The 27,217-nt window shown below is 40.4% G+C and overlaps 2 protein-coding genes across 5 annotated transcripts in view; one reads left to right on the top strand and one right to left on the bottom strand.

The window, feature by feature from the left end:
- The first annotated feature begins 1,058 nt into the window (after nucleotides 1–1,058).
- Nucleotides 1,059–3,510, top strand: LOC121905398 (high-affinity choline transporter 1-like). The gene is made up of 2 exons (XM_042423615.1): nucleotides 1,059–1,508; nucleotides 3,230–3,510. Exons 1-2 carry the CDS (start codon nucleotides 1,325–1,327, stop codon nucleotides 3,379–3,381), a joined length of 336 nt encoding a protein of 111 aa, XP_042279549.1. The 5' UTR covers nucleotides 1,059–1,324; the 3' UTR covers nucleotides 3,382–3,510.
- Nucleotides 3,511–13,293: 9,783 nt separating this feature from the next.
- sema6e (sema domain, transmembrane domain (TM), and cytoplasmic domain, (semaphorin) 6E) overlaps nucleotides 13,294–27,217 on the bottom strand; it is a 164,130-nt gene continuing 150,206 nt past the window's right edge. For all 4 annotated transcript variants that reach the window (XM_042423611.1, XM_042423610.1, XM_042423612.1 and 1 more), the window contains one exon: nucleotides 13,294–17,474. In XM_042423611.1, the coding sequence (XP_042279545.1) occupies nucleotides 16,147–17,474 (1,328 nt within the window). In that variant the 3' untranslated portion in view covers nucleotides 13,294–16,146. The remainder of the gene's footprint in view (nucleotides 17,475–27,217) is intronic.

Genomic DNA, 27,217 nt, shown 5'->3' with positions numbered 1-27,217 from the left:
AACATGTTTGACCATAAATATATACTGTGTTAATGTGTGTTTGTATTAAAAGGCCCTTTAATTATGCACATACCTGTCTAAGATGATAGGATCATAAGGATCATTACATTAAAAGAAGCACTCTCCCTGAATCTAAACTTTATTTAGAATTAATTCTGTTTTTACTTATGATTGTAATTTTTCATGGTATTTTGCATAATTTACTATGTTTAGGTTGTTTGACTTCTGAATTGCAAACCTTTCCTTGTTTTTATCTTATTTTTTATATAATTATTACTTTGTGAATTTTAACATATTTTTATATAATTTTAATATATTCTTAATATGTGTTTATCATTGGTATGCTGTGTTGAATGTTGTCCTTGCACAGTAACTGTTTGTGTTGGCCATTTATGTTTACAAATTGAAGGCCTATAACATTCTTCACATGAATCATGTATGAGTCACATCTCAAGCTGAAAACATGTTGCCTTGTATCAACTGTTCATATGTGAAAAATGCATCCAATGCTTGAATAAACCCGTTGAACCTACTGTTTTCATATGTGAGACTTTGCATGTACCATAACAATCTCACATGATTTTTTTCAGTTATATTTGGAATGATTTTCATAGAGTGCACATGTAAAAATGTGTTTTTGACAAAATCCCTGAAATTGCTGTTTACTGCAATCATCTTAACCTAACAAATGTAAATTGATTGTTATGTGATGTAAATACTGTTGTTATTGAGAATGTCACTATTTATCATGAGCTTTATTTAATTAATGTATTTCTGGTAGTGATATGTTATGACTATTTTAAGTAGAAAAGCCTAACCAGGGACAGGGGTTGCAAATTAGCCTTGGCTATAAATCCTATATGCAATACATCTGTTTCGTGTTATTTTAACCTGTTACAATGTTTTTTGCATCGTCCCTGACAAATAAACTAATAATAATAATAAATGTCAGGGAGAGAAAGAAGTTTGTAATAAACGACAAGTAACTTCATGTTGAGATGGTTTATTAAGGGTAAAAGAAATCTGTTAAAAGATGTGATCATGTTGCAGTAGTATCAACACAAGAGAGACAACTAAATTGTCACTGTAAGCATATTTAAACATAAATATAATCTTAAAATCACCCTTCCATTTACCATCATTAAAACTGAGCAGTGACCAGATATGCATCTCTCACAAAAGGCAAGAACTGATTTATATCTTTTAAGATATAAGATTAGATAAGTTTTGTATTTTTCCTATCGCCCTCTGGAATGACTACACTCTTTAGCTCAGTAAAACATCAGCTAATGAGAAAGACATTCCATCAAAAGTTTGGTTCGTTATGGCTTTTAGCATCCCAGGAGTTATAGTGATGGTGTTTTTCTACCTGCTGGTCCTTGGGACCGGCATCTGGGCTTCCTTCAAGTCCAAAAGGGAACAGAAGAAGAGTGCAGCCACCAGAATGGAAATGGCCCTGCTGGAAAACCAAAGCATCACCTGGGTGGTGGGCATCTTCACCACGTCAGGTGAGTGGAATGCAGACTATACTAGGGTCAAAAACTGTACAAAACTGTACAATGTCATGATTACCCAGAAATTGTATTTCTTCATGACATTTTTGGTTTTGGATAGTGGGATTTCTGTTTTTGTAATAAGTTATGAACTCATTCGTCTGCCATGCAGGTCTCACTTTGATAAAGCCGCCCTCTGTGACTAGGAAGCTATTTGGGGCCGACACTTGATCCAGCTGTTAATGCTATTAATTAATTAGGCTTGTCACAGATGTACTTTTTCATGCACACCCTGCACAACATATACACCCTTTTTCCTAAAGCTGCACCACTGTAACAACACAAGTTAGAGGATATTAGGGTTATTCTTGCCTATCCACACAAGCTGCAGGAAGGGAAATAAACCATGCACAAAGGAAATAAACTTCCCTGCCATGAAAAGTTTATACGAAGGAGGCACAAAAGGAGAAGTGACAAATCAAATGGCTTTGATTTGATTTGGCAAGTAAGTCCATACTTCCTCCAATTATATATGTCCACAACCTGTTTCACTCAATTGGTGGTTCATATAACCATTTGGTGCTCATTCAGTTTGCATACAACAACGCTGAGTTCAGCATCAGGAATTCCCTCCACCTCCCCAGCCTGCTCCTGTATTAGGTTTCACATAGTTTAATATGAAGCGCCTTTGATGTTCTTTATCTAGGGAGCCAATGATTGGTGTAACGTAGTGAAATATAAAGTAAGAAGATATATTTATGATAGAGGCAGCTGATGCAGCAGGTATTGTGACATTGGAGAGACTGTTGGGGGACTATTGAGATGCTACTATCTTAAAACTCTTATAAGATTTCACTTTATAATGCTGTGAAAATGATCTTAACATTCTCTATTATTTTCCTTTTTTGCCATGGATATGTAAAGTCATGACACGCCTGTTTTCAGTAATCTGCTTTGTTTGCAACAGGTGCTCTTGTGGTCACTGCAGTAATCTCTACTACAGAGAATATATACTATTAAGAAGTGACTAAGGTACAAAGTTGTAGGTGATGCCTTATTATTGGCCATGCTTGTACAGACTTAATATAGGGATGAATGTACTTATAAATTAAGCTAGGGTTTATTGAAAAGTTAACCTATATAGACACTTTTATCATGATTGGCATACCATGGCTAATGCTCCTATAATCTGTGGGCTATGCCAGCAAAATTGTACTGAGTGGTCAACTATCAAACAACAGTAATTTGTAAAGTGGTATGCCTTTCCAAAAATAATAACAATAGTAATGAATAATAATTATCAGAATTATCTGCAAGCTAGTGTCCCTAAATTCCAGCTATATGAAAGGTAAAGGTAACTTTAAGTCATTTTTTTATGCAACTCTATTAAATGCTATTTTGTAGCCTTAGTCCTAGATGCTGGAAAGGAGGTTTACATTCAGAGCTATTGGAGTGTGAGGCCCTATGCTGTGACATGCATGCATCAAAACCAAAGTTGCAGGGCACAAATTCATAAAAATGTACTGAAGTTTGAACCTTCACATGTGTTAACAGCTCCCTGGTTTTCACAAATTTGGAGTTCTGGTTCAGAAGTGGTGCTTAATGCTCAACCCTACTAGTATTTGACCCATATCAGCGCATACCTACTTTTTAATTATACTCAGTTTGATATGGTTGTTTATAATGTGTTATATGCCATAACTTGTACTGTCAAACAAATCTGTCTTGTCTCTTAGACTGGAACCTGACTTCTTATGGCTCTCCATCTCCATTTGAACGGGGGGGAGATGGTTCTAGTACTGTCCATCACCCTGCAGCACCTCACCCCATCCTACATCTCCATCTTTGGTATTGGAGCCATTACCGCTGCTGTTATATCATCAACTGATGCCGCTTTGTTGTCTGCAGCCTTCATCTTCACCTCTAACATCTACAAAAACATCCCGAGGCATCAGGTTTGCTCTTGTTAATATGTACAGTGTAGAAGAGGTAAGGAGACAAGTACATTTAGAGAAGAGAGGTTTATAAAAATACACAAAAAAACAATAAAATGGAGGTGAATGGCATTTAATTTGTGTATCTTAAATAATGTTCAAATGATGGAACTACTTTCTACTGAAGAAACTGAAACTGAAAACTGTCCATTGCAAAGTCTGTGGATTATAAGTAATTTTTAATGTTTTCCTATGTGACTTTTTGATGAATATCACAAATAAAATTTTGCTCATATCTCAAAAACTCTAAACATAAAACAGTAGATATCTGCATGGCTAGATACCACCACTGTAAGTAAGAAAATGTGTATTTTGTGTGTGTGTTTTGGCTGAACAGGCCCTTTAACTGTCACTCCTGCTTTCTATTCTGTGCTCAATAAGGCAACACAAAGAGACCTCCAGTGGGTCATCAGTGTTGCCGTGGTGATAATAGGCCTGGCTGCTATAGCACTCACCAACCTGAAAAACAGCATCCTGATGTTGTGGTTGTTTGGTACTGAAGTGGGTTAATCTTTCCTCAACTCATCTGCGTCCTCTTCTTCTTCAACATCTCCAGTGGTTACGGCACTATTATGGGTTGGGTGGCGGGATTGGTGTTAAGACTGTTGTGTGGAGAGCCATCGATAGTGCTAGCAGTATACCTCCACTTCCCAGGATGCACTCTTGAGGATGGTATTTATGTCCAGTACTCTCCAGTTAAGACCATCTCCATGCTGTCTGCCTTTTCTGCCATCTTGTTGTTTACCTGCTTGGCTGCTCTGCTCTTCAAGAAAGGCCTGCTTCTTAAGAAGTGGGATGTGTTCAAAGTGCTTCAACTGTCAGTCACCTAACATTGGCTATGCAGGAAATGAGAGAAAATAACAAAAACAAAACAAAACAAAACAAAAAAAACAGGACAGGAAAAACAGAACTTTTACTTCAGGAACCATGGACACCAGAAATAACTCCAAAACAAGTAAAGTAAAAATACTTCTTTTCAAGTAAGTATTGCATAGAAAATGTTACTTAATTAAAAGTGTGCAAGCATTATTATCAAAATGTACTTCAAAATGTTCTAATCTAAACGACAGACAATTATCACCTGACTCTGCAGTTCCATCAGCTCTATGAAACATTTCAGTCAAGCATCAACCACCAAGGCTTGAATACATTTTTATATTTGAACACTAATAATAACCGTAATGACCCCAGGAAGCTCAACCTTGACACCGTGATGACATCCATCCCACTGGGCAATCGGTGACATTTTAACACCCGTCTTCCTCTCAGGCGTGAACACACATAGTGCTTCAAAGACTTGAAAAGTTAATTAGAAAAAGGGACTTCAGAAAAGTTCTGCCCGGCTCCTTCACCCTGCTTTCACAATCCATCCTGACAGGGAAAGATCCAGCTGCCCGACTTAAAACTGAAAACTTCCTTTACTGTCAATTTCAGCAAGTGGTTTCTGTCACAAAATGAGATGAAAGTCGTGCCGGGGTGTTTAACAAGCTCAAATTAATGCTCACTTTAATGAGGCACTTTCTCAGATCCTTTAAATCGAGTCTTGAGGGCGAGTAGAAAATGCAGCCTTTGCATACAATCCCGAGAGGGAGCTGAGGTGGCCCAACCAAAGAGCCGGTCCCTCAGTTAAAAGACAATTTAAAAGAGAGAAATTGTCCTTTGATCCAGGATGACATTGTGGATGATAATGACAAAGCTGACAGTCATCAGAGACATGCTTTGGTACTTTGGATTGGTTGTGGGACTTGGTCCACAGTGAAATATCTCAACATCTAAACCACCATATATACAATCTATTACTGCTTGCTTGGTATGACAAAATTCAGTCCTCAGAGCTTAAATTTGCAAAATTAGGGAACAGGCATCTTAAATAAAATTACTAAAATGATGTTATTATTAAGTGATGAAATAAAATGAAAACTCCTTATCATTCATGTAAGAGCAGTTTATGGAGTATGAGCAGCATTTAATGCTTCACTTGAATCTTCTAAATAATAAATTTATTTGCTCTACCATTTAAGTTTATTTTATCTTGTTACCCCTTAATTTTGACACAGGAAGTGTACAGGACCATTAAGGTGTAAAATGAAGGGGTTCTCTTCATTTAGTGCAAACAAAATTACCTGTTTTAATGACTTTACAGCACATTAATCAACTGTCTCACTGAAAGCCAAAATAAATGTAGTTAATGATAAAATAAATACGGTATGAAAACACGGCATAAATAATATGTAGAAAAGACAACTGAGAAGTCATAGTACATATTGTAGGAATATGGTACAGTATCATCAAATTATAGCTTTGTGCTAGAATGCTTGAATATTGAATGAATGTTTAAACCTGCAATTACTCATTTTCTGGCCACTTGGGGGCAGCAGAAATGCACAAAATCATCACCTTTTAAGTTGATAAAGTGAGCTGTTAGCAAACTAATTTCTACATCCAGCAATTACGGAGCAACATTATCATTCATTTGGAGTCGTGTCTCTGTCCATCTGGTGAATTTAAGTCCAATATTCATTCTCTTTTAGTTTCTGTTTATGCTCTCTACAAACTCCTGAGGGAAATATCTGGCTCTTTAGCTGCTAAATGCTCCACTATGTTCACCAGCTAGTTTACAGCTAACTGTGTCTGTTTGCCGTTAGGTGCTGAGCAGATAGTGTACAGTTGGTTTTTAGAGCTATTTCTCTGAAACAGCAACACTATGAGAATGCTGAGAACCAAAACTGTAAAGTTGCAGCCGGACAGTTAAACAATGGGATGAAACTCGCTATAAAGTCGAGGGGAGCTGAGGAGTCGCTGATATTTCTCTGGAGGTTCATCACTATGAGCCACGGCCAAGACATTACGCACTGTTATTTGATATATTGGTATTATAAAAATATTAATTATAGATGCTTTAAAGATGGAGTGCAGGACTTTTGTCTCCCCGTTCTAGCAGTGAGAGTAAAGGGGGGTGCTTGGCTGTGATTGCCTGACACAGGCATGCAACACGCTCTCATGTGCACCCTGATTGACAGGCTCACACAGAGGGCCGGTAAAAACAGATGTGTTTTGATGGTCCACCGGCCAAAAAACATATTTTCTGATAGTCCGCTGGCCCATCAGGATTTGTCCCTGTATGCCCCATGGCCAGTACTGACTGTAAGCTCCTGTTATGGTTTTAAAACGGTGAATAAATATTTTTGCGCGTCACACAAACCCCCATGAAATGACTCGTTTCACTATTAGAATGTGTGTAAAGTGTCGAAGAGCTGCATGATTAATGGTCAAATGGCCAGCATGGGACTGTCGCGCCCGACATGACATTTAAAAACTGTGTATATTGTGAAATACAGGGAGATTTTTCTGGCAGTGATAGGATTAATCAGCATTGTGTAAACTCGTTATGTAAAAGTTCTGCACTGCAGGTTTAAACAAATAACAGATTAATCAATTAGTCAACCAACAGAAAATTAATTAATACAAATTTTAATATTTACTATGAGCTATTTGTTGGAGTCATTTATCAAGCAAAATACCAGACATTTGCTGGTTCGCAGCTTTTGTCTGTTTTTATATCAGTGCTAATTGAATAACTTTTGGTTTTTCAAATTTAAGTCAGAAAAAAATCAAAGCTGCAGAGTCGGGTGATAATTCTCTGTAGTCTCATCACTACAAGCAACACCTTTGACATTACACATAGTAATTTTATACACTGTTAATACTGAAAAATATCAATCATAGCTGCTTTAAGGAAACTGGGGAATAAATCCTCCAATCAAGCTGTGAGCAAGCTTAAGTTTCTGCTCCAGGGTTTATGAACACACCTTTCCCTGACACTCATCAGGCCAGGAAGAGCAACACTTATTCTGGGTTCAGCACAGCCTCAGTGTTTGCTGGAGGGCGAAAAGTACTCTAAGATTATACTTTGAAGCTGGTGACAGTGATGAATGAGAAAATATGAAGAGGGGCCTTGGAAAAACTCACGAAATGCTGACGGAGTGCAGGAGCATGACCTCACACAGGGGCCAAAGAAGAGTACGTGTATCCCACAGCCAGCATTAGTGTTTTCCTAACATCTGCCTGTTTTATATGAATGAAAATAAAAAAAATAAAATAACTCACTGGCAACTTGTCAGTGTCAGTGATGATTTTACTGACAGGTCTCGATAGTGAAATATGGTGAGAGCTTCTCCCTGGCTCTTTGCAGCTTTTTCCGGCACAGACATAATGAATTGTGATGCCAGCTGTCAGCGTGCTGCTGCCAGGGTGCCGACACGGGGAAAAGAAAGTCATTTCTAGGTGCATATACCACGTTTCCACTGGAGATGTATTTTTTTGGAAGGCTGGAGGGTTGTGAGGAAGGTGCCGGAGGTCACGCTGGAATGGCTGACAACACAGAAACCCATTTAAAAGGAGTAAAAAATCCAAGGAGTCACTGGTCAGACAGATTAAGGGAGGTAGGGGACCATGTACTGTAATTGGAAATTTTTTTCTCTGTCAGTCACACCATGTGAGTCACACACTATGTTTTCATACATAGTTTTCATTTTGTTTTTTGGGGTTTTTTTTTGAACATCTAAACCATCACAGACAAAGTTAAAGGATTAGAAATCGAAATTGTCTGCAGGAGAACCTTTCAGAGGTTGAGAAATTTTGAATGAGAGATTTGGACATAGCTCCAGGCTAGACAAGAGGCCCGTTCAACCATTTTTACATCTCAGTTGGTGATCCTGGAAAGAGAAAAAAAAATGCCAAGGATACATAATAATTCATCTTGATGGTCAAATTTCCATTCAACAATTTGCCTATTCAGCAATACATCAAATTGCTTTTGTGCACCATATTGCCCCCACATATACATATATACTGACCCTACAGAGGTTAGCTGCAGCTATTTGTCAGTATCTATATAAAATTTGAACTACCATATACCAAATTAATGAAATGTATGATCTGTAATGTACTGAATTCAAAATTCATTATTATATAATGTGCACACAACCCCCACAAAATGACTCATTTCATTATCAGAATTTGGTCCATTTGGTTCAGTAACATTTGGAAAGTCTAGAGGAGTCGCACGACTGACAACCAGACGGCCAGCGCGGGAATGTCGCCCCCAACATGAGATTTAAAAACTCAGAATACTGTGAAATACAGAGAGATTATCTGGCAGTGAAAGGCCTAATCAGCGCTGTGTGAACTTATTTGGCAAGGGCTTGAATGTAACAAACATTCATTAATATGTAAAAGTTCCACACTGCAGGTTTATACAAAGTTACCTTTAGGAAGATTACTGGGTACTTTACACTTTGTCTTTCTTCTGGAACTTAATATGATCTTATATATCTGCATTTCTACCGTGCACGACCGAAAATGTACTCTTGCAGTGTGTGCAGAATGTAGCATTTATGTTGCCAGGTACTTTACGAAGGAAGGAGTAAGACTGCTGGAGGTCTTTAGAAAAGACAGACTCTCTCTTTGGCACAGCTAACCGTTAGCATACTGACAGGTTCTATCAGAAAGAGCCGCAAGCATCGTTGGCTAGCAGCAGCCTCGACAACGACACATTAATTGATTGACACACATAAAGACAAATCAGTGTTGAATTCAGATGCGTGGTACATTGTTTATGTTTTTATAGTGGGTTAGGTAACAATGAGTGGGACAGAACATGATAAACATCTATGTAAGCACTGAAACAAGTTTACACACATTTTCAAGTGGAACATTGCACGCCAATAGTGAAGCAATTACTCCAATGAAATGATATTTCCTTGTGAAGGACAAGAGTTGAATGATGACTTCAGTGTAGGCTTATTTCCATCAGCGCTCGTTCATCAACAGCTATCTGAGTGGAAACGTGTTACGGGTTCGGGTAACTGCTCTTCATGTTGTTACGTCTTACTGCGGTGTGATCTTTTCTTCTGTCAATTAGGGCATCATCAGCTGCTCTGGAGGGATTCCCCCCTGGTCAGTGTCTCCGGACCGCCCACCTGTGTTTGTGCCCCAGTCTGCCCCATCCTCAGCTGGTCTTCCCTCTTTTTTTTACTGGTTCCAGCCACAAATTGCTAGCCTGTCCAATCCAGAACTCAAGACGATAAAAGCCTCTTTGTGAAAATGCCAGGGGCTGCTGTGATTTAACCAGAGCAGTCCGTCTCTGTCTCCCCCTGTTGTAATGTTAACTCTTGTGATACTTAGCTCTGAGGTTAACTTCTTTCGGTGTGTAAAATAACGTTAACTCAATTGAAACGCTAGTTTAGTGGTTTTGGGGTCCGAGCAGTAGGCTTACTTTGTTTGTTTGATTTTCATACAACCATTATTTCGGCACCACACATAGGTAATTAGACTGTCTGGTTGAACACGAGGACTCATGGGTGGCTGCTAGTGTTTTATTTCGACAGGTAAGATAAGTGCAGCCAGTTAGGGTTTTATCGTGTTTCTTTCAGCTGTTTCCAGCTGTGGTGAGTCAGTGGGGATCTGTTGGGTTAGAAAGCACATTTTGATTTGTTTGTTTCATGATTTGGTGCTACCTGCAGCCCTTCCCCTTTGTTCCTCACCTCACTTGACTCCAATTTCTGTTGCTTATTCCTACTTAACTGTTGAGCAGAAAGCTTGTACTTTTGTAACTTTTATTATTGGTCCACCGAACAATAAGTGGCAGTGCATGCCAGACTATCCCTTATTCGTAGACATCTGCAGGGCTGTAACACGGGCTTGAGAGAAGTCCGACCGACCTCTTTGAGACTGTGGGCCATCGACTGGTGTTTTGTTGTAATCCAATAATTATGCAGCGGCTAATCGCTGTCCATTATCCAGCCTGGGTTCAATTTCCGACTGCAACAAAGACCGTCATCTCCCAGTCACCTCCTCTCCCCGTAATACACGGCTAGAGAACACACTCACATACACAGACATGATTATCTAATAGACTGCGGGGAGGATAATTGCATAAACTAATCGATACCACCTCATTAGGAGAACTGTTTGGGATAAAAGGTCAACTTCACCACCCATCAGAGTCATTTCACTGTATATAATAGGAGGAAAACATCATTTTGCTTGAACACCAAAATTGGTTTATCCAAGAACACCTCCGCAGTAAATGCATTTACAGAGAGACAACATGTCCAATTGAAGGACGTTACAGTAAAGTTCGGCTTATGTACTTCCTTGAAATGGCAGAGTAAAGCTGCTCTGATGGCTGTTTTGCTGCTACTGGAAGTCCTTCACATTTGCAATCAACCAGCACAAACCTTGAATAGAGGTACCTGTAGAGAGTTCAGCTACAAACACAATATGAAGATGATTCAAAAATGCGCTTTTCTTGCAATGTTTCAAAGCAAATCTGTGCTTATTTATTTCCTGGGGATGAGCACAGTTAGGTGTGATTCATCCAAATGACTGAAAAAAACATATTTTCTCATTTACCTGTAGCGGTATTCAGCCACACAGGTACTTTTGCTTATATTTACTCAGCTTTCAGATTTCTCTCACCAGCATAATACAGTGGAGGTGAAAGGAATTTTGAGATTACATTCAAAGCTCTTTCCAGAAACGTCCCTGTTACTCTGGATAATCCACTGAAAAGTCTGTCAACAGTCTTCATTGGCACTACTTTGATACTTTTAATGGAGATATAATACAAAATTCTCAATACCTGAGCAAAAAAAACTAAAAATAACGATTTAAATGTCCACATACATCTTGTGGTTTGTGAGAACAGTAAGATTGATCTGGTTGTTAGAATGACTATCCCCAAACCAAAACGTCTCAGATACACAATGTTTTCAGCAACCAACATAAATCCCAAAGAAACGTCTCTCAAGACAACGAAATGTCTCTCCCCTGCACCTCCTGGCTATTTACTCACTCTAGGGTTGCGTTCACACCAGGATTGTTTATCGTCTCTTATGTAATAGACTGCAGGGAGTCTATCAGTCAATGCAACTCTGCAGTTAAATTCAAATTTTGTCCTGTAAACACTCCAGAGCTCGGTTTGTTCAGAGTGGGAACAACACTATTCGCTCTGTGGTGGAATCAAATAACAATGGAGTTGGATGTTCCACTTAACCAAAACTCTGTCCGACAACTGAGCTGCTTTTCAGTGCATTTGACTTTCAAAGAGGCCAGTTGCCCAGTTCATAGTTAAGTAAAATCTGTAAGAGCTCTTTTAACTCAAGTCCATTCTATTCAGATAAATTCCTGATGGCTTGTCCCTGGAGTAATGAGACAGCAGAGAGAAGAGACTGTTATGACTAAGAGGCCCTTCATGACGTACTTATCAATTATGCTAATTTGGTTTACTGGAGGCATTGAATAATTCTGTCGTCATACTCACCTTCACATGGATGGTGTTAAAATAAACGTTCAATTACAGTCAGTAGCTCAAAGAAATTAAGATTTGTTCATTAATATAAACAGTTTATGAAGCGAGGTGCTTCAAAATGTGAAGGGATCATCTGATTTATAGGAGGAACATGGAGGTACTTTCTATTAATTCATGTTTGACATTATGTTCATATAGCATTATTATAAACCATGTGCTGTACTGTGACAGAGGACAAACATAAGCAAGATAATTATTGGATGAGTGTCTGTCCCAGAAAATTTGCTGCAGGTTGTACAGAGGGTGGACAAAATAAAAAGAAACACCTGTATAATAATGGAAAGCACTCGGAGAGGGTGTACCTCCACCAAGGCGGCTCAATGTTCAAAATATTATATTTAAATAATAGAAACTGTCTTCAAATGACATGACTGCTTTGTCTACGGTAGAAAAAGCAGTGACACTATAATGACATCCAATTATCTGTTTTTATTGTATCATATTTTTTTCAATATGCCAACTTTTCTACCTGCCAGTCAAGCATATGAACTTTTTTGAGACATTTTGGCTTTTTTCTAATTATCTGATGGTTATTTTGAGGAGAAGGTTTAAATGCACAAATTGAAAATGTGCCCAAACAGTTGGGTGCAAACATATCTAATGTTCAAGGAATAGTTTGACATCTTGGGAAGTGCCTTGTTTACCTTATAAGGGGTTATGTCAGAGCAGGATTGGCCAATCTACTGCCTGGGAGCCAAATCTGGATACTTACTATGGAGGAACGTATGGTACTGTAATGGCTTTGTGCTGCTCTTGATTGGATGAACTTTTAACAGAAATCTGTTTACAAAACTCAAAGCCTTCAAAAGGGACAGTTTGTCTGAATACATGTGATAAAGCATAAAACTGACTTTTCTGTGGCTTGTTCAAGTACGTGGAGTGTTCTGCCTTTGTTGTCTCACGCTGCTGTGCCAAGCTGTTAGAGGCTCATTGCTGCCCCTCGCGTATTAAAACAATGAGCATTGGCACTTTCTTAAGACTGCAATAGTTGTTTTTTTTCCCCCACTGGACAAACACTTTTTGGACTTTGCCCATTTTTAACTGATCTTTTTATACAACTCAGACAGCAAACAACCCAAAATGTTTTAGTATTCCTTTAAGAATTTTTTTTTTTTTTTAAATGCACCAAAAAACAAAAATCTCTTGTTCCTTGGCTGATGACCAAACTTTCCACCACTCTACTGACATGTTTTTGAGACAGCCTGACAGACAAACAAGTGGGACTGAAGACCTAACATCCTCGGTGGAGGTAATGCAATCCAATGTAACACTAACTACACTCACACAATTGACCACAGACTTAAATCAACACTTGGCTTAGCTTCTACAAAAACCGCGCATAATAATCTTCAAAAAAAGTTAGTACAGTATAGGGTTATTGTATTGAATTGCAGTCCATTACACAGGAGTATTTTGACACATTCACCAGTGAGACACTTGCATCATATTTTTATTTTATTCCTAGTATAACAGACATACAATGGTATTCTGTGAGACCAAATTCATAGTAATTCAAGAGGCGAAGCCTGGAAATCAAACAGAAAAGAACATAATACTGAATCAATGAGACCCCGCCCAGATAAAATGTATTTACACCAAATCAAATACTGATAGAGCTATTAGAGGCGAGACCGTTCCCTCTCCTATACAATCTGTCACCGGCAGATTAAAAAAAAAAAAAACACACTTCCACTCATCAAACACTAGCTGCAACAATTCCTCTTATGACACATTATGGTCATGACCTTAAATCAAGTTGGATGTTTTGTATCTGTTGTTCGAAAGGCTATTTAACGCTCTGCTGCCTGTTAATTCCTAAAATCAACTTTTTTTTTTTTCCTTTCGACAAATGTGGTCGGCCGTATTTTCCTTCATTTACTGGAGTTTGAGTATGAATAGTAAACTTTTCATTGGGTCAAATGAGCTCTGGGAAATTTCAATCAATAAACACCACTTTTCAGATACAGTAAATAGCGTAGTGCTGTTTACACAAAATTGATCAGGGTTCCAGTCAACCGTGGCCAAAGTGGCTCTGCTGAAAAGTGCAACAGGGAACAGTTTTGAAGGTGTGATATTTCTGAGGCAGAGCCAATTGGCATCACCATCCCTGAGGAAAACCCTCAGCAGGTGTTTGGCGGCGTGACGACCCGGGAACCAGTTCCATGATCGCTTCCCAAGTATCGATCCTAGAGACAATCTCAGCTTGTCGGATCAGAGATCATTGCACTTCTCCGTGTTTCCACACATTTCCTAAACAGAAACGTTATCTCCATTCTACTTTATTTGCTTTCTTTATTGAAGTTGACACCTGGTGACACAGGTAAGTCCAAATCTACAGCAGTAACCATTGTAGAAGTCCAGTTTCACACTTTCTACCCAACAACACATTATGGTGTGAGACGTTATTTTTCTCAGCTATTTCTGGTAAATAAGAGCAAGAAAGTATTTGAATATTTCTGAACATGAAGACCATATTTGCTGCATCCATCAGTAAAATGTGACTTCTACAATGGCTACAGGTCTGTAGGTGATAACTAAAGAGGAACTGTGAACTGCTCCTTTAGAAATCCAAAGATATGCTAATGCTACTGCTAAGAGGAAAAAAAAAAAAAAAGAGTATGAAGTCAACAATGGCACCCAATGAAACCCAGTGGAAAGTGACATAATACGGAGGCAGTCGAACCTGAATATCTGCAGTCTGTGGCTGTCTACTTGCTTTGCCCAACACTCCCAAAAAAAATCTGCAGGCTCACACTTCTGGGATTAAGAAAAAAAACAACAAAAAAGACAAATAGAAATGAAGGGTTTCATTCCAAAACACTGTATCCATTCAAAAATAATCTGGTGTTTAATGTTTCTAAAAATTAGATGATAATTTGTAGAAAAAAAAAAAAAAAAAAGGCTCAGTATACAAGATATAACAAAAATACTACTCATTAGTGAGTGTTACAATCATACTCGCAGTTATCAATTTATCAGAACAGGTGAGAAAAAATTTAAATGACAAATATCTCATTCTGGAATGAAACTCTTCAAATATACAATAGATACTGTATGACACATACTGACGACCATAGAAAATGAAACACCTACAATATACTGTAGCATAGTAGCCATCTGAGCCCCTTGCATTAACCCCTACCCCCATGTCACACACTATTATTAAATAAGGCACACATTTACACATACAGTTAAAATTTGGCTAGTAATTATTCCTTTATTTACAACCAATAGCCACAAAGTTAATAATTATAATAACTGCAGTCCGTTCTATATTTTATGTTCATTCTCTCAGATGGCATGGCATGTTTGTCTTGTCCTCTTTGGGTCCAAAATATTTTAGTGGATACAGTATTATTTATTTCCATTTCAGAGGATGTTTAGACCCACTACATTTGTAGAGCACCAATCTTATAGAAACATTCTCAAGGAACTTAAATGGACCCGATTAATTCACCTGACATCTGCTGGGACGGGAAAATAAAATAAAATACGAGTATAGCTGCTTTGTTGAAGTGTTTCCTTTCTTTTGTCAACACAAATAAATTCTGGTTCATTGTTTTTAGCCAACTGACAATGAGTTGTGTTGATGAAGTGCATGATTTGGTGTCCCTAAGATATTTCCTAGGGTAGGGGATCGTTTAATATGCCCAAAGATGAAAGAGTATAGTAAGGCAAAGACATAACTACTTTCAGGGGAATTTGCTGACTTTTCACCACAGGTTACATATACTGCATATGTATATGTATACATATACGGTGTGGATATAAACACACATATATATACACACACATGCATAATATAAACACATTCGAGGGTGGGGCGGGCAGGGACTGGTTACCAACACTACATCAGAAAAGGTTAAGCAAAAGCATGAATCTAAGCATTGCAGTAGCCTCCGGCTTATAAGTCTTCAAGATGACTGATGTGTAGTTTTTCCAACATCAATGCGTCCAAAAACTTAGTTGCATTGTAAATCCACACTGAGGACATTGGCAGCCTAATATAAGGAGGTGGCGTCACGTCACCCAAGTCAGCGGTTCTATAATAAGCAAGTAGCTGAGCAATACCAATATGGTACAAAGATATTCGTTGGACAAAAAGAAGGGGAAAAAAACAAGTTTGGTTGAGGCTTTTGTCCACAGTGACACTGGCTGCCACATGATTGGTTGTGTTTTCTGGTGAAGGTCTGAAACCTCGAACCAACTGCATTTCTTCAAAGGGAAGTTCCTTTAAGAAGACACAATGAGGGAGACTCCCTCTCTAGTCCAGGAGTTTACCTCCTCAGTAGTTGAACTTTCCCTGTTGGTTAACGGGGGACGTGGCAGGTATGAACAGGGGCTTGGGAGGGACGTCGGGTTTGAGAGAGGAGGCCCGGCGAACGATAGCGCCCCTGTGTTGGATCTCCTGCTGCTCTCCATTGTAGCTGTGCTGGCGTGTCAGGTACCCATTGGGGATGAGGGGGTAGTGAACCTCGCAGGCACTTCCCGTTGAGTTCATCCGTGCTAAGAGGGGAGGTGGCTGGTGGGGCCCGCCATTTCGTTGGCTGAAGCTGTGCTGGCGAGGGATCATTCCTCCTCCTCCAACCCCTCCTCCACCTCCATTGGGCATCTTTGTAGCTGCAGCAATCAGTGAGTGCCTCTGGGAGGAGTGCCTCCTCTCCAGGGTTGACTGGTGGTGCGGGGGGATATCCGGAGGAACATCCATGCGTCGGGTAAGGCTGTCTCGGGGTAAAGTGGATGAGCTGTAGTAGGGGGCTGATTCTGTCTCAGGTATCTGAGGTTGGATGCGGTTGGCAAAGGCTAGTTGGCATCCACCACTAGCCATCAGACCCGACGGGCTAATTAACTGGGAGTTCTTGCTGCTGCTTGCCTCGTGGATATGCTTCAGGAGCTCATCCAGTGAGGTTACCTCCATCACCTTCTGTGAATAACCAGGGTAAGGCTGCTGAGATAACACGCGTTCAACGTTGTGGATTTTGCGTTCCTCTGGATGGAGGTGACTTCCTACTAGAGGCTGCCCGTTGGACAGGCTATGGGAGTAGGGGAAGACTTGCTGGGGAAGCAGTGCAGAACTGGGCCTGGAGCCAATGTTGTGTGACTTTGGCTCCTTGGCATTGTTGCAATTCTGGTTCTTCTCCCACTGGTTCTTGAAAGCTTTCATGCTCTTGATAGGCAGTTCTGGGGTTGAGTCTGGTGTAGGCAGACCAGAGAGCTCAGAGGAATGGTGGAGGTGGTGATGGTGAGGATGGACCAGGTCTCCCATGGTCATTCCATGATGGCCGTTTCTCCTTGGTTGGTGATGCTCCTTGCCGTTGGCAAAGAAAGAGTTGTAGATCTTTGGAGATGACACCTCCAGCTTGTCGTCCTTACTTTGGCTGTCCAGGAGACCGTTAAGTTTGGCCAGGCTGCGGAGTGACAGGGCATGTGGGATTGGAGCCTCAGGATCTTTTGTCAACTTCTTGGTCTTGTGGCCTGTGTGGTTACAGTAGCAAGAGACCAGGAAGCCAGAAAGGAAGGCGCCAAGGACGAAGGCTACCAAAACACAAGCGATCAGGAGCGTATAATGGACACTGTGATGGGTCTTCTCCAGCTCTGGAGGCCGCCTCACACCTTTAAAACAGAAAAAGATTGAGAAAAGGGTACTCAAGTTAGAGCTTTTCTGACTGAGCCAGAAGAAAAAAAACACTCATTTTCAAGAGCTAATATAGGTCAAGTAGCAGCTGGGACAGACAGGTTGTGTTTACAGGGGCTTCACTATGTGGGGAACAGCATGGGAGAGTTGTTTGAACTAAGCTCTTGGCTTCTTTTCCTTCCACTGTTAATAGATCAATACAGCCTTTCTTTCCAAGACCTGTGCTTTCCCTTCAGACTGGCAGAGGCCAAGAGCTCCCCAGTCAGTGAGAAATCAACTTTGAAATGAGTTGGAGCTTTAAATATTGATGGGAGGACAGCAGCAGGAACCTGATGTCATTTTCACAGACTTTGCTTTCCAATGCGAGGATCAGGGGCAAGAGCACCTGGTATGATGAACGAGCCAAAAATAACAGGTCTATCCAATAGCTCACTGAGTGTAGCGCCTTTGCCAACACAGAGTCAAATGAGATTGTCAAATTCTTTCAAAATGAAGCCGAGGGGACAATCTGTGCAACAGTGCACCAAAAACACAAGGTTATTTAGTTAAGGTAAATCTAGCATGTAAATGTCCTTGGGTTTTGTGACCCTATAACTGTGTTACCCTAATGGCATGAAAGGCAGCGATGATAACAGGAGCGAAACCTGCCACCTCTCGTAATCAGAGCTCATTTGCAAGAGGCTGCTGCCATCTGTGGTGTCAGACCCTTCTCTCCACCCTTAATGACAGTTTCTGTGAAACTGATTAGTTTGCGGAGGGGGATGGCTGAGCTGCACCGAGGAGGGAAAAAAATACAGGTGTTCCAAACAAGCTAAATTCAACAGCTAATTAAAGCTTCGTTGAGGAAGGAAAATGGAAAATGATGTCTAAATCAGGCTTAATGATAGTTCATGAGATGTTCAGAATGATGATGAGGATGGCGACTGGTGGATGAGTAGAAGTGAGACCATTTCAATAATTAGGTCTGCATTAATCTTTCCTCTAAAATAAGTCACCCAGACTTGAGAGAATGAAGGCTCTTTGCTCCAGAAAATTATTCTTGTGAAGAAATTTATAGAAATTCATGAAAATACTCTTCTGGGTGTATATGTTATGTATCTTGGTGGTGATATACAGTATACCCTGATGTGGTAAATTTTCAGGAAATTCAATTGAGATTGTTCAGCGATAATATAACCAGATATAAATGTCTGTTGTAAACCAACATAAGCTACTTCATCACACTGAAGCAAAAAAATCGTATCAATCAAACATTGCCATTAAGCTGTCCTGTTCTTTGATTTGTAATACTGTCCGCATGGCCTCATACAACCAGGAAAAACTGAAGGAAAAGCAAACTCTGGAGACAAAATGTAGAAAAATCTTTATTGTCTAAAGATATGCACAGTATAATCTTATTGTCCTACTCTCCCAGGTGTGTCAAGATTTTTCAGTTAGTGTTGTGATAAAGCTTGAACACACTCTGAACTCGCCAGAAGTTATGAATTTCTACAGTCCTTTTGAGACTTGAAAGGATCTCATTTTTAGTGGGATGGAAAGGTGAGAATAAATGTGAACCCCTGAGACAGTGATATTAAAGGTAATGTGTGTGTGTTAGGACCAAAAAGGTCTTTCTCACTCTCTGTATGCAATTGGAGATAAATATTAAAATATATATTACAGAGGTAGAAAACCTGATCAAAGACTTGCTAGACTTAATTCAAATCTTATAAGAAATCCACACGAGACAAAAGCACAAATGAGTACAATCTAAACTCATTGTCTTAATCCTCAAAAGGCACCTGACACTATGGTAACTACACGACTCATAATATGGAAAGACAGCTCATTTACCTTATGTCATCATCAACCTTTAATTTGACAGAATTTTGTTACAAATGGGGCAGGCTACGGTAAAATTAGAATCAAACAAGGTTTATCTCCCTTGTCGTGACTGATCTGTATGTACACAGTTTCCGGCCATTCGGTTTTTCAAAAGTGTTTATTATTTAGGTCACGAAGTTGATGTGTGAAACGTGTTTAGTTCTTTTTTGCTCTTCATTATCTGGAGCTAGACTGTTAGCAGGTGTGCTTGTAGAGGTGTATCTCATTGTCATGTATCACTACATTCGTTTTTTTGAGGGGTGCTTTGCATCCGTTTTCCCAACAAAGACAGAGATACTGTGGTGCGCTATAATCTTTCTGGAAATAATGCTTTGAATGGAACTTCCAATTAACAATCCTCAATTTTCAGCCATTTATTCTTGTGATTGCCTTGACTTATGACCACATTAAAAAGTCATAAATCATAATTGCAATCCCAGTGGGAGAGGCAATCAAAAGTGATGCTGCAGTGAGCCTGTTAATACCTCTTCTTTTAATCTTGGGACAGTTTTTTGGTCTCATTACACAGGCCGCCAATCAGCTCTGCAGCATGTTCGTGGTTCCAAGTTTTCGGTTCTAACCGATCAGTGTCCTGGTGGTGGCGGCGCTGTGCAGTTTTTGTAATGAGTGGCTGTTCTCATCTCACTGTGCTTTCTGCCTCCTGTCACCCCTGTAGCTCCCTGGTACCTGTGAGTCATCTGCTCCCTCTGGACCATGACACCCCCCCTCCCTCGCTGTGGCTACAGGCCTATTGAGGGGTCCCTCCGGGTTAAGGAGTATGAGTCAAGTGGCACGACGGGAGGTGAAATGTGCAGCTAAGGTAAACAAATCCAGAGCCTACGAATGACCTGTCACAACATGTTTCATGAGCAGGCTGGATGACTCAATCACTGGGTATGCGGGACATATGGTGCCACCGGTCACAGTGAAATTAATACCCTGTGAATCATACCGACAGCATGGTGAGCAGCTAGGTGGCGCACAGGAGGTGTTGGCCGACTGCACATTCGGGCTTTCTTCGCACAGCTTGGATACTTAAAACTGGGATTTGCATTTACACAAATGTTCACTCTTAATTTAAAAAAAAGGTCTTTTAATGGGGGGAAATTGTCATCTCAAGGAGAGGCGATAATTAACGCTACTTTACACTCGTTTCACAACTTCCCTTCAATGTTTACATACGTAACTTCAGAGTCAGTATTCGTCTCTAACTTGTCACATTATATTTCTGTGTCAACTCAACATGGTCTCAGCTCAGCGGAGGCTTAATATAGAGATGCCCAAGTCTGCCAAAAGGTAAAAAAGACAGATGGGCTGCATGAGAGGAGGCAAGGGAGGGAAGGGAGTGAAGAGGGAGAGAGAGAGATGGTGACAGCCAGGGGGGGAAAAAAAAAAAAAAAAGAAGAGGGAGATGAAGGGATGAAATTCAACCTTGCTGACAAACTGGCAATGAAGAGGGGAGTGAATGTGAGGGGACTCAAAGATCCAAGAGAGACAGGGGAACGAGAGCAAAGAAAAAGAGTGGGGATGAAAGCCAGAGAGCAAAAAAAAAAAAAAGAGGAGATGGAGAGAATGTATGTGCGAGGAGCAGATTTGAAGGAGGAGGAGGAGGAGGAGGATGGGGGAGAGAGGCAGAGTGACAGACAGACGTGATGGGGTGAGTGACAGACCGTCACTCTGCTGGGTTTTGAAGCCTGCGGCAGCTGTGATATCGTTGGAGAACAACCCTCATGCTCCTCCACAGCGCCGTAGGAAGAGAAGCACTCTATGATTGTATCCATATTGTTAAAAATAGACAGCGTGGTAGGTTATGTAAACAGGCAGGTTTTGTACAGCGTTGCCTGTGCCGCGTCATACTAATTGGCGATGGATTTTGCATAAGGGGAAAAAAAAAAGTAAGCAGGCCCGGCTGTTTATACGCGCATGAGGTGCTTTTTTTTTTCCTGCAGGTGATGAAGTCGAGTCTGAAAACAAATTACAATGGAAGTTACAACTTCTCTTAAGCATGTAAGTGATTAAGTAAATGGCTGCTGTCTTTTGCAAGCTCTTGCAGACATCTTAAATCGACTTCATTAACAATACAACACCCATAAGCTTTTCCATGACACCAATTACTGGTAATCTGAACGCTTTGAAGTTTCATACTTGCTCAATTGTATCAGAAATCTACAAAACCGGAATTTAAAATATTGCCAGAAACGACCGGCTACTTTGATTTCAGACAGCGCTTTCAAGGTCAGATACAAATCAATTTAAAACATAGGAGCAACTTTTTCTTTTCTCTGTAACTTTTCCCAGTGTACTCGGCTTTTCTCTAGGGTTTATTTAAATACTATGTAACCTGGAGAACTACTTGTGTACTACTTTTGTGCATCAAGTGAAGACATTCTAAAATAGCCTTAATTAGTTTCTGCTTCTGCAAGCTTACAAGTGCATGTAATTGTTCCCTTAATGGCTACTCCATCCCAATGAGAAGCCAACGAGACGAAATGGCCCCAGGCTTCGTTGGCGAGCATTACCCCCCCCCCCCCCTTCCCCTCCACCCCTTAATGCTTAAGATTTACTTCTTCTACACTAAAAATAACAATTTAACTCTTGAAAGACAGCCTGAGGTTAAAGATTGGAACAAATGAATTATTTTCCCCTTTTTAAATGCGGGTAAAAAGCAGAATAGCTCTGCCCCGTTGCTGCGAGCTTTAGCAATTTGACAGTTTTAATACCTGATGTCTGTGCACTGACAGACATGGTTAGCAAACGGAGCATGATTGTGTGCATCAGTGTACATGTGCACACACACACACACACACATGTGCACACAGTTTGAGTATATGTGCTGTATGTGTGCACGGTTCTGGCTGTTGACTGAGTGAATTCAATCATGTACACTTGTTATTAGGAATTTGCATAATATTCCACCTCAGTGCTCAGCCAATTGGATGCGGTTTAATATATGCACACGAGCTAAGGTGATATGGTGTAATGTAACAGATCCATTCCAATTGAAAAGTAGTGGTAATGAGCACTGCATTTCATTCCAGGTGTGCTGATGCATACAGAGCAAAGATTTCACTACAGTTTTGATTGAATACTGGTAAATTAAGCGTACTGCGGCATCTGGCAATCAGAACCACACTGTCTGCAGGAGTCCTTCAATATTTACACCTGTGCTTTGAAGGGAAAGTCAAGTTTTCAAGTAGTAGTATACATTTTGTTTCAAACACTCAACAAATAGTTGGGTTAAAGGGTCTGCTCAACACAAATTACAAAAAAAAGCATATTTTCATCTAATTCTCATGCAGATAGTTTTGCTTTATTCGTCCAGATTTTAAAGATATCCATCTTTGAAATTTATGCTGCAACTTGGCAACTCTTTTAATCACATCACAAATCACATGAAAAACTCAAAAGCACTATGTCTATGTCTAGCACTATTGGAAAGACACACTGCAGCTGAATTTTTTGACTAGCAAATACAAATTCTCATTCATCTTGATTTTATTGGATGGAGGCAAAATTTTCAGAGGCAGATATCTCAAAATATCATAAAAATTGAAATAAAATCAAACTACCTGCTAGAAAATATGTTATTGTGTAATTTGGGTGATCGGACCCTTTTAAATGGCTTCTAATTAACTTGTCATGATTCCTTAAACCAGGCAGAGCACATGCATCTGGTTTTTTTATTTGTATTTTTTTTTTTTTTTTTTTACATGCAATTGCATTAGAAACTTAAAAAAGAAGAAGAGCTGTTTACTAGCCATTCAGTTACTGGTAAAGCAAAATGGTTCCAATGCAAACTTCCAACTGTTGCTGTGATGATGTACGTTTGAAGAAGGAAAGGCAGCACTGGAAGGATCTTGGCTTTTACCAACCAACTTAAAGAGACAGTCCACACCAAAGTCAGTTCTCTCAGATATGGTGACTTTTTAATTTTTTTTATGTTGGTGCTGTAGCTTAATATATGAAGAACATGCACAGAACAAATATATAAGGAAACTGCCCCTTAATAACAAAGGCTTTTTGTGTTTTTGTGAACACTTATCTGAAGACATTGATACTGCTCATAAGTGTAACATGCATTTCCCCAATAATCTTGTCTTTCTGCTAAGATCCACGTCTATCATTGTGTCTTTGGAGTGAACTGCTGCTTTAAGAGATGGAGAAACTGCTCGCAGGCCACTCAAAACACCTGCGCACAGTTTCAAACCATCAGCTGTAAAACCCAGGAAGGCAGATCATAAAAAGACGGTGAAAAGGGTCAGTGAAGAGAGAATTCAACAAAGGAGGCAGGTACAGCTAAAGGGTTAGTCCAACTAAAAATTGAAAATAACAAAGAAAAAAAAAAAACAGGCAGGTAAAAATGGGAGAAATACTCCCCCAGAGGTCAATGAGACAGATTAAAGGGTAAGGGGTTAGGGCTAATAGCCAGGACAACTGCGTGGGTGGATTTGATCACTGTGGGCCCCGTGATCGCTGTGACGTCCATCCTGACTTTGAGTTGATCTTTAATAGTCATCACGGAATAAAAACCCATTAAAAAAGTGCTGGTTATGGAAAGTGAAGTATTCTGTATGTGTAATCCCTTTAACGTTAGTTTTTACAGCGCACTGCAGAGCGTGTTTTTGTAGCAAAACATGATGTCACCGATAATCGCCGTAAAGTGCTGGTGGGCCGAGTTGAGGGAAAAATGGCCTCGTCCTGTATGACCTTTAATGAGTGCCATTACACCACGACTATGACTCAGGGAGTCTACATTGGCAGTAACATTTCAAAAGCTGAGGTAAATGTGTGTGTGTGTGTGAACATCACGGCCTGACTTGTAATAAATCATGTAAGAGTAGCCTGTCGGGTCAAGACGTTGACGGGTTGAATGGGTTTCCGTTGTCTGCGGTTGTATTTAACTGTCACAAGTTTTGGATACGCAGCTGCAATCTGAACCTTAAAGATCTAAAAAATGTATTCATTATTTTAATGTTCAACTTCACATGCTGTTTGAAAGAAGTGACAGCTGCTCTCACAATTACTGCTGACATGAAAAGCAAAGCTTTGGGAAATGTGGTGAAGGTCATTTTTATCAACACTGCTGAGGACTGGATGGTATTTATTTTTCAACTAGCGAGAGATGAAAATGATTATCTGATGCTGTCACTTTATTGCTTTTCTTTCTTGTTTCTTTGTGAAAACTGTGGTTAAGTGTTATTACTATTATACCCCCCCCATGTTTTCATTTTTGTCATGTTATTAAAAAGGTAAAATAACAGATTAAAATATGAATCATAAAAAAAAAAAAAAAACAGTGATGTGAAATGAGGTCTCTCTGAGAAGCAGATATTGTGACGGTGGTTAAAGGGGACACACAGTCAGAGCTCTATCAGTGACTGGATGATACAGGCGGTGTCTGTTGCCATGGTCTTTAGAACTATAAATAACTCTTTAGAAAACTAGCTGGCGTCGATGTCCCCCCCAGGACGCCAGCCCTTCTTCATGAAAAGGTTCAGCCCGAGTTCACTCTCTGCTCTCCTCCCGTAGTGTTTTAATGAGTTTGAAAACACCCGCTTCACTTGATTCTATTATCGAGCTATCTCCCTGTGCTTGTCAGCTAAATTAGCTGCTAGCCTGGCTTTTTAGTCCATCCCACGCTGGTTGATCTAAAGAGTCAAGGAAAAGGTCAAATCACAATAGAGGGCAGGGACAGGGGGTGAAAACAAAACTAGAGAGGTCTAGAACCAGGAGTCCAGTGCAACATGGTTTTGCTAACACACGGGTTTCTGTGTGTTCACTCACAATGGAGAGGTGGGCGTATTCCCCAGCCAGAAACTGTTCTAGTGGAACCTGACTGCTGGCATTTTTCTAAATAGCAGCAGGTCAACAGGTTCCTGCTCCTGCCTTTTAGTCTTTCCTGGTGTTTATATAATGTAATGTACCAACCCACATCTAAGCGAATATTTCACCTCATGGTTTTTATCTGTCAATAACTGTTACATTAAATATAAAAACAAATGTGGGTAGGATTAACAAGGTTTATGTGTTAAGTGAGAGACTTTGTACTTTTTATTCACAGCTTATAGCATTTATATCTCGCTTGGCTTTTATAAAGTGGATTTACAGATAGTTTATTTCTACTCATATGTTCTTTAAGAGATGTTTGCCAAAGGAAAAATAACCTTCGGGGGAACTTTTCTGAGCAGCATAGCCGTTTCTAAACCTTTGGGGGCCAAGTTCAAGTCAGGTCTAAACTCTTTTCAAAATATCAGCTGGGCAAACATGAGACGGAAGACTGAAAAAAAACATGGCTGAGAGTGTAGACAGCGTGTAAGTGTTGAGTAAAGTCTCAAGTTCTTTATGGCGAGTCCAAGTCAAATCACAAAGTCTGCATTAGCAAATAGCAAGTCAGAATGCAAGTCTGAATGCTGACCAATAAGACCACACGGCATTTGAACAATTTTCTTTGAAGCTATCAAATGTTTTTAACATGACTGAGAACATTTAAAATGAAATATGCAATGTAAATATGTCACTGAAACTTGTTGATCCAGGTTCTGACCCTAACCTTAACCCTAACGCCCTAACCCTGACGCCCTAACCCTGACGCCCTAACCCTAATGCCCTGATGCCCTAACCCTAACGCCCTGATGCCCTAACCCCCTAACCCTAATGCCCTGACGCCTTAACCCTAACCCCTTAACCCTAACGCCCTGACGCCCTAACCCTAATGCCCTGACGCCCTAACCCTAACGCCCTGATGCCCTAACCCTAACGCCCTGACGCCCTAACCCTAACCCCCTAACCCTAATGCCCTGATGCCCTAACCCTAATGCCCTGACCCCCTAACCCTAACGCCCTGACGCCCTAACCCTAACGCCCTGACGCCCTAACCCTAACCCCAACGCCCTGATGCCCTAACCCTAACGCCCTGACGCCCTAACCCTAATGCCCTGACCCCCTAACCCTAACCCTACTTTTCTAAATTTACATTTCTTCAGTGTTTGTTTACATTAACTCTTGTTGGTCTGGTAACTTCGCCTGATGGCTATTTGGCGAGCTAACTCTCTGTAAGAAAGTGCAAATTAGTGTTTTTTTTTAAATTATATGTTTGATGGTGTTAAGGTGCAGAGAGACAGGAAACAGGGGCAGAGGAAAGGGGTATGACGTGGCATGTTTTTGAGTAAAGACTAAGATTAAAGACAAGACAGTTTACCTTTACGCTGACCCATGGAAACATTGCATATATCCAATTTAATTTAGTGTTATTTCAGCCACAGCACAACCTTGCTCAGGTATCTTTGTTTCTGACTTTGCTCTATATTTGGCCGCTAATCTGTGCATTCTTGTCTACCGGCCCACCTGCCCGGTGGCTGCTTGGAGATTTGTGACACAGCTGCAGAGCCTCTACAGAAGGTATAGACAGAAAAGCAGATATCTGGTGAGAAATGGACAGGAAGTGAGAGAGATTGGAGGCCCTCTTGGAACTGTGATGCTGTTAGTTCCAAACCGGCTCCTCTTCTGCCTTATCAACCCGCCCGCCCAGCTCTTCTGATTGAACCAGCAGGGTCACAGTCTCTGGCTGAAATAGATTGCGTTGCTGTTTCTATTATATCCTCCACCACCGCCTCCCTCCCTCCTCTTCTCTCCCCCCCCCCTGTTGTCTGACTCCCTGGCTCAGGCCCCTGCTGGTTATTTATTTGTTATGGGCTTTTCTCATTTGAGCCTGAGTAGCTCATCATTGCAGCCACAGAGTCTGTCTGCGTGAAAGGAAGCCTCTTTCACTCGCTGAGGATTTATGGACTTCTGACATGGTGCCTGAGCAAGCAAGCAAGCAAGCAAGCAGCATGGAGAGGACAAAAAAAACCGCTTCCTG

This window comes from Thunnus maccoyii, chromosome 10, assembly GCF_910596095.1.
Source record: "Thunnus maccoyii chromosome 10, fThuMac1.1, whole genome shotgun sequence".
In the NCBI taxonomy this organism is placed as follows: Eukaryota; Metazoa; Chordata; class Actinopteri; order Scombriformes; family Scombridae; genus Thunnus; species Thunnus maccoyii.
The sequence above is the reverse complement of the archived record's forward strand: the minus strand, read 5'-3'. Positions and strand labels throughout refer to the sequence as shown.